We start from the raw sequence: 8,245 nt of genomic DNA, 5'->3' as shown, positions 1-8,245 counted from the left end.
GAGCCATCTGTTATCTGTTAAGCGATCCTGCAGACAGAGAAGCAGATTTGTCTGGAATCTGGCTCAGCTGATTAGATTTTGTTTGCAGTTTCAAATCTGTGACTTTTATGGTTTACAGCTGTCATTAGTAGGCGTTTTTTGACAAAATAATCTTAACTCAAACCCACTGTTTCCAACTCACATCGAGCCTTAAAGGAACAGTCTTCTCAGCGGTGGTTCCTTTCCTCTGAGAAGGAATCATTCTCCAAACACAACAGGTTTTATTGCTGATCTTGATTTTAATAACACACACACACACACATGTTCCTCCAGCCCGTTTAGCCCACAGTCGCAGAAACAACCATTATTTTTGCGCTGGAGTACGACACTGTGCTAGATTTCATTAAACACCATGTTTTTTAAAGATATGCAGCATGTAAGGAATTTATCACCTGATATATGGAAGATATTAAATAAGCCTGAGCCGATAATATTGAATATCATGATATTTCTCACCATACGTAATTTTCTTTTATTTTTGCAGTTTGTTTGGGGGGGGTTTGCCATCGACCTTCATTTCACTGCTTTGCTTATTGTACATTGTACCTTGACACGGATATCACCCAAATCAAGTTTTAAAACACAGGGTGTCCTTTATGAAGCCAGGCGTCAAGATCGGGTAAAAACGTAGAAGCCACCTACACCTGCTGCAGGTATATCCGCCCATCAGACAGTATCAGAGTCATTTCCACACGAGCAATACTGGACTTTGGGGTAATATACAAGCTTTACCCAGCTGGTAATTCAGCCTCATGGATGGGATAGCGAGGATGTTCGAACGTTCAACGTGGAAAATAAATACTGATTTGTAGAAGAATGAAACTGGCTCCACTTCAGAGGTTTTCGGATTTTATGTGAACATGAAACAGAGCGCAACCGCTGTTTGTAAGACATGACATTGCATCGTTGAGTCAAATTTGCTGTCGCTAGACAAAGCAATGTTTTTGCTCTCAGACACAGATGCAAAAAGGTTGAGGTTAGAAGTCTTACCTGGGACCTTATCATATGAATGGGCTGCAATAATCACAAAATGCTGCACATAAAACTCCGGAGTAGATGTGTATAAGAGACAGAACCTCCCCATCAGCAACTTGTCTTCTGTCTGTAATTTGGTGTTTGTCTTGTTTAAACAGGATGTTGGTCCAGGACGTGTCAGACAGGCAGATAATTCAAAGGGTTAACCTGCAGTAAATACTGCTGAGCCAGGGCCTTTATATATTTATACACACTTGCATGTAACATACACCCAAATAGATTTACATTTACCATTTACTTTTATCCAAAGCGGATTTGTTTAATAAGTGGAGGAGATCAGGTGAAGAAGTGCAGTGAACGAACAGTTATGAATGATTGAGTTCAAGTAGATGAAGGCGAATATTAGTGACTTGAATTCGATTGGGGCGGCCTTGGGTAGCCAGTGTAGGTCGATGCTTGGGACCCCCAAGGGCAAAAAGGGGCCCCTCGATGGCCCCTCATATTGGCACGTTTTGTAATGACAACCATGAACCCCCTTGAACCTCCCATAAAGCACTGCTGCTGCCCCACACCCCCTTTCAGTAGATGATGTGTGCTGTGGCTACCGATTTCCTGCAAGTGAGGCATTCGTGTAACATCTGTAAATTGTAGCATCTACCAATAGTCTGCATGTGAGGGGTTTAGGCGATATCTGTAAATTGTAATGTCTGCCAATAGTGGCAGGGGGGTTGTTGGAAGGGCTTCTTTACCTGGGGCCCCTCAGAGTCTAGGCTGTTGATGAGTATCAAATATAATATCACACTAAGGTCCAAATGTAGAGCTGATCTTGTGTTTGGCCATTTTGTGTTATTTCTTTTTTTTTTTCGGCTCACAAATGGAATTTTTATTTCCGTGTGTCTGATTGGTTATCAGTTTTTATTTGTTATTATAACCGCAGAAAGCTTTATTTTAGAATTTCTGGTCTTTGCTCTTAAATGAATAACTTTGATGTGACCAGATGGAAGACCAGACGGGCAGCTGCGCTCTGGACCATCTATAGGGGTTTCACTGTACACGAAGGAAGACCCACCAGCAGGCATTGCATCAGTACATACTCTAATACTGCTACTAATGGGGCAGGGTATTGAGGGAATCATAGTACTGTTTACCATCCATAAATGACTGAAATACTTTTCTAGTTCTAAAATGATGTTTTCCTGTATTTGTATTATATAAAACTGAACATCTGGTCGCTGGAAAATATACAATCAATAAGACGACAAAAGATATTTTTCTATTATTATATTATCTAGGTTCTTATTCTCGTCGACCCCCACAGCTAACTAACCTGCTCAGCTGGAGGTTTGCATTATCAGGGTGATGTTTTCGTTGGTATTCTTTCCATGCCCTGTACAAAGGTATGCCCATTAACCTAATCATTGTTATTATGGTTGTAATTTGAGTTCTCCACTTCAGAGCGCTGAACATGGTTTCACCTCAGCCATGGCAGAGTATGTTAAGGAGAGCCATTTAGCTTTTTTTTCCCCCCTCTTCCTATTCCATCGTCCAAAGTAAACAGTATTTGGAAAACTTTCTCTAACTGACTCGGTAATAAGGAAAAGGAGAGTGCTGTTCTTAATTTATCTGCTTGTTTTAGCAAGAGTTTAGTTTTTAAGCTTAATTCTAGAATAGGAAACTTGAGGAGAACTTTTAGTAACTGCATTACAGGTTCAAAAAAAAAAAAGAAAAAAAAACAACAATAATAAACAGCAAGAAACGCAAGACAAAGAAAATATAAGGCTTTGGTAAAACAAGCCAGAGGAGCAGGGAAAATGTCAGACAGGTATGACAGGACTCTGACTGACAGAGGACTGACGGATCTGTTTGCTTTCAGATGTCGCCTTGTGTTTTTATGGTGAGCGAAGTGGAGATGAGCAGGATGGGAGAGAGGGGGAGGAGCTTTGCAGCTGCAGACACGCTCTGCAGGCTGAAATACCCCCCCCCCCCTCGCTCGCTCTCGTCTTAATGCACTTCATCCCTCTCTCCTCCGGGCAACAGTCGCTCCTAATGTGCGGTGTTGGGAACACCATGCACCGCTGTAATGAGATTTTCACTTTAGCTCCAAGTTGCACAAACAAAAAGAAAAAGTTCTCATATTCTGAGAGCTGTGATCGAACAACGTGATCTCTTGTCTGTGTTTCAAGTTTTAAGAGGGTGTGAAGACTCTCTGCGGTTGTTGAGCTTTGCTCTCAGGTTTGTTTTTACTTCTACTCTTTACTCTTCCTCTCCTCTTCGTTTTTAAAGGAACAACCAATTAAATATGTTGTTTTCTCAGAACATAAACATGTCTGAGAGATGGAAAACTTCTCTCACTCTGTTTACTGCACCTCTTAAAATTTACCGGTTTTGACAGCATCGCTGTTTTTAGGCTCAAGAGGATGTTTTTAAAAAAACAAAAAAAAAACAAGCTTAATGCTTCTCTAACCTTTTGCAGCTACTCAAACCTTCACTGCTGATGATGACGATGAGCGTTTCTGACAGCATCACCTTTTTCCCGCGCCAAACCGCAGCGAATCGGAGAACCCGGATGATTCTGCCGTAACCTTTACGGCTTCTCAGAGCAGTTGGTCAGAAACCTCTTGTTGTTTTCTCACAGATACATGCTGATCTGCTGCCCCCCCCCCCAAAGTCTGCCTATTTATCCATTAGTCACCGCTGCAGCCGCTGCCAAGGCTTCTCCTGTCTTCACAAGCTCCTATTTCAGCAATTTGCTTTGTTTTGCTTTGAACTTTGAAATATGAAGCTGGTTTGGAGAATCTGCGGTTTTGGGTTGTTGGTGGTGGTGGTGAAAAGAAAAAACAAAAGGTCATCAAATGTGCTGAACGTTGTGTTGCTGGGCTTTTCCTGACAGGCTGAGTGGAACTGGTGAAGGAGGTCTGGTGTGTGACTGAGCTCCCGTGTTGTGTTCGCTGTCGGACGCCTCCCTGGGAGTCTAATGGGGGGGGGGTTTATGACTGTGCTTTTTGTCTGAGAAATGGGATTATGTGTAGCCCTTGGCCCGTCTGTGCTTCCACCTGAGCAGTGACAGGCAGCAGAGATGTGATTCACTCTGATTGCTCTCTCTCTCTCTCTCTCTCTCTCTCTCTCTCTCTCCTCTCTCTTATTGTTATGAAATGACTGGCGTGTGGCTTCAGAGACGAGTTATTACACTTGTCGTCAGAGATGTTCAGCTGCGTTTGTTGACTTTAACGTTCATTTTCAACTCGCTCGTCTCATGTTTGTGACTCACTAACTACACTTCAGACGTATATACATGTGTACCAGTCACTACATATCTATGAGTCCTGAGTCACCAAACAAGACTCCAAGTTCAGTCTCGACCCCGTTAGCGTTTGAGTCCAAGTCACCAAAGAAGACGTTGTGTCGGGTCCTCACCACCCGAGTCCGAGTCATCAGTGTTGCAAAGCAAAGCACAAGCATCTGCTGATATGCACGTGAATGCACGTGTAGTTTGGTGAGCGCACGTGTCTGCCCTTACATGAAATGGAATAATGTTAGTGTCGATATCTTATTCCAAATGATTACGGACCAGTTTGAGTCTGAGTCCGAACGCAGGCAATGAGATTTCACACTGAAAACACACTGATATTTTTATACACGTTCACACGTCTAACACTTTCTCTCTCTCCCTCTCTCTCTCTCTCTCTCTCTCTCTCTCTCCTGCTCCACAGACGTACATCGGCTCCATCCTGGCGGCGGTGAACCCTTACCAGCCGCTTCCCGGCCTGTACGAGCGGCCGGCTGTGGAGCTGTACAGCCGACACCACCTCGGTGAAATCTCCCCGCACATCTTCGCTGTTGCCAACGAGTGCTACCGCTCACTGTGGAAGAGGCTTCAGAACCAGTGTGTCCTGATCAGGTACGCCATCTTCTTGGGGTCTTATTTTTTTTTTTTAAGTGCTGGTGGTGGGGTTTTTTTTATTTTTTATTATTGTCTTAGAAGTTTAATCAAACTCAGTGTGAGTTTCCTGACTTTTGCTGACTCACCAACAGCCCAGTGCCCTGTCAGGATATCCACATCTTTCTCGTCAGAGGTCATATGGAGCGCTCTAATTGGCTGTTTTGAATAAACCGTTGTGGTCTCCAGCACGTTCAGTCGCTCTCCCTTCAGTGCGTCAAACACTTTGATCGAGTTTCAAGTCCCCCTGGGGAGTTTGGCTGCAGTTCTGACGATCTTAACACTACATGCCACCCCACACACACAACACACACACACACACACACACACACACACACTCTGTTACTATCTCCATCCTCTGTCCCCTGCTTTCCCCTCTCACATCCTTCCTCTTTGATTTTCGCTGGACGACTTTCACATCCGCCGTCGCTCCATTGTTTCCTCAGACACACAGAAACATTCTCTTCCCCCTGATTTACAAAAAAAAAAGTTATTTTTACATTTTAGAAAAAATATTTGGCCTCCGAATTAGCAAACAGCGGATACAGAAGAGATTGCTGTGTTTGACTCTGTGGGAACCGTTGCGTTTGTGGTCATCGAGGTATCCTGAGTACGTGGCGTTACGTGGTTGTCCTGGCAGCCATTTACGTAAGAAGACAACAGATAATGTTTTAGACCAGGATGGTAAAAGTGGGGCGTTCAGTGTGGAGTATGAAGAATCAGTAGAACAAAGACCTAAAGCAGAATCCGGTAAAAACAAACACCCAGGGTGAGAGGTTACGGGCTGCGGTGGTGAGTCTCAGCTCGCTGATTCAAGCAGAAGTGCTGCAGTTTTCTAAAAAAAAATTAGCTGGCTTTAGTTTACAGCCCCGTTTGGCCCTGTTTTATTGGCATCGTGGATAATGAGACACACATGTTCCCTTTTAAACGTAAGGCGGTTTGAGGTTGCGGAGGAAGCAGAAAGTGAACGGTGGCTTTTCTTTAATTGCTAATGACCATTTAACAACGTAACACATGAGAATTGTTAGTGTACGTCCATCATTGTTGCCATTGCTTTGATTTCCAGCTCTGCAGAGACAAGCACCATCACTGCATCTACCTATATGTATCACTAAAACACCAACGCCAAAGCATGGCAGGGGCTTTAATGGGTAGCTCCATATAAACACAGGTTTAACAGTAACAACTTTACTGCAGGACATGTAAACACGTTATTTGATCGCTGCCAGTAACTTGCTCTCCTGTGAAGAACGAGCCCACAGGTCGTCTGTGCGGCAGGTTATTATGACCCATAGTTCCGTTTTGTTGCTAGGCGACATCCAGTGGTCGTAGTGATGATGGCAGGAGCAAAGGCAAGAGTGTCGGTGACGTAGTATAAAAAGAGACAAAGTCCACGTCAGGAGGAGGTGGTAGTGGGTGGAGGAATATGAAGCAGGAGAGCGTTAACCATGTTGTTGTTATTGTAACCATGACAACAAAGATCGTCTAATGTTGAGGAGGTACTTATTTTAACCCAAATCACGATATTTTCCTGAACCTAACCAAGCCATGAGCGTTTATTATTGTAACCATGGCGACGAAGGTCCAGTACATCGCTGTCAGTACAGTCCGTGGCTGTGTCCCAATCAAGGGCCGCATCCTACAGAGGTCGCGGTCGACGAAGGTGGAACCGAAATGAAACGGTCTGGTTCTGTCACTTCGTGTCATCAGCTGTGCTCACCCTTACCGTTGCATAGCAAAGCGTGGCTCCGGGTTGCCTAGCAACTTTAACCTTAACAAACAGGTTATTGGTGTTTTTTTGCTGCCATATTACTTTCATCACCGGTGTGCAATGAATCTTGGGATCGGTCTGGCCACGACGGATCCACCTGTTGGAGCCTTTGTTGCCAGGGGAAAAGAAGGAGGCATTTGAAGGTGCCTTCGAAAAATCCAGTCGCGCCGCTGTGACACAGTCAGTCTTCAAACGCAGCTTCGGAAGGTTTGCGGCCCCTGAATTGGGACGTAGCCTGTGTATGTTTATTATTGTAACTATGACAACCAAGTTCTGGTACACCTGCCCGCCGTAGAAGCCTTAACGACCGTATGGTTGTTCAGGGTTGGAGGATTGTTGTTCATTTTTCACCCTGAATACACCAGCGGACCTGAACATCTCCCATGTTTACAGTAGCTGTGGATGTGAATAACCAAGCAGCTTCGTGGTTCAGTCTCACCTCACGTGTTCCCTCAGCGCTCTCCCGGTCTGAGTCTCCTTCGTCCCTCTGCTCGGGGCACACAAAGCCTTTTGTCCGGCAGGATGTCGGTCGGTGGGAAGAGTATGCACCGCGGGGCGCACACAGCGAGGCGTAAACACAAACATGTCACATCGTCGTGGGAGAAGGCCCCCGAGCCGCACTATGCTGCACATTCTCCTCGCAGAGATGCATCGCTGCTGTAGGACAGTTTGTGTTTGTCCTTATCCCACTGATTGTTGGTTCTTTCCCTGCTGCAACAAGCAGATTTCCCCTCCAGGGTTCAGCAGCCTCAAAAAGTCGTCTTTCATTCTCCAAAAGCTGATTTTATATTTCCCTCTTGTATCTTTCGAACTATGCCGCGGACTTTTCAACCGGCTCCGAGGGCCCGCGGTGTATGAAAACACTTAATTTACCGCAGAATCTGTGAACTTCAAGAAAAAGAAAAACACTCATTTGGTTTGCGTAGTTTTTCCATGACACATGAAGCCATGCAGGGCAGAGAGGACACGCCACACACCACGGCCGTGACCTTTTTAGCTGTTGTCTCAGCTAAAACACAACCTGCTGGTTTACTGTCTGTTAAAATAGAGTAAATGACACACTGAGTCTCCCAAGACACACACAGTGAGGCTCGATCGTCCTCCCCTGAATCTGATTATTTGCATCTTTCAGGATATTTTGAGGTTGAGCATTGCATCTTTTCACGTTGCAAAAGTCGGAACAGGACGGTTTGAGCTCTGCTCTGTGGTCAACTGTTGCAAAACAGGGATATAAAGCTAATTGCAGAGACATAGCAGGGCATTCAATTTCTTCTGGATGCTTATTCAAGAGAAAAAAAAAGCCAAAAGCCTAAAATATGAATGTAAAAGCTCTGCATGTTTTTGGATATAGTGTATATTTGTTGCATTGTGATCCTCATAGCAAAAGGTGGAGCAGTCCCGAATGTTGCTTTCAATGAATAGTGGATGTAAAGAAAATAAGATGGGCTTGAATATTACCCTCCTGCTTTTCTCTGACCTCCTTTGGCCCCGAACAACCAGTGAGAGTGTCACTCTTTAACTCT

The 8,245-nt window shown here is 44.6% G+C and overlaps 1 protein-coding gene and 1 long non-coding RNA gene across 3 annotated transcripts in view; both read left to right on the top strand.

Moving 5' to 3' along the window:
* LOC147817258 (uncharacterized) overlaps positions 1-8,245 on the top strand; it is a 236,097-nt gene that overhangs the window by 164,868 nt on the left and 62,984 nt on the right. The gene's annotated exons all lie outside the window — the stretch shown is intronic.
* Positions 1-8,245, top strand: part of myo10 (myosin X) — a 135,356-nt gene that overhangs the window by 64,127 nt on the left and 62,984 nt on the right. For both annotated transcript variants that reach the window (XM_023396699.2, XM_087171233.1), the window contains exon 4: positions 4,725-4,912. In XM_023396699.2, coding sequence (XP_023252467.1) covers positions 4,725-4,912 — 188 coding nt within the window. The remainder of the gene's footprint in view (positions 1-4,724; positions 4,913-8,245) is intronic.

Source organism: Seriola lalandi, unplaced genomic scaffold (genome assembly GCF_002814215.2).
Source record: "Seriola lalandi dorsalis isolate HSWRI2012SDOR001 ecotype SW California unplaced genomic scaffold, Sedor1 jcf7180002054982, whole genome shotgun sequence".
NCBI lineage: Eukaryota > Metazoa > Chordata > Actinopteri > Carangiformes > Carangidae > Seriola > Seriola lalandi.
Note: the sequence above shows the minus strand (reverse complement) of the source record. Positions and strands in the feature narration are given on the sequence as shown.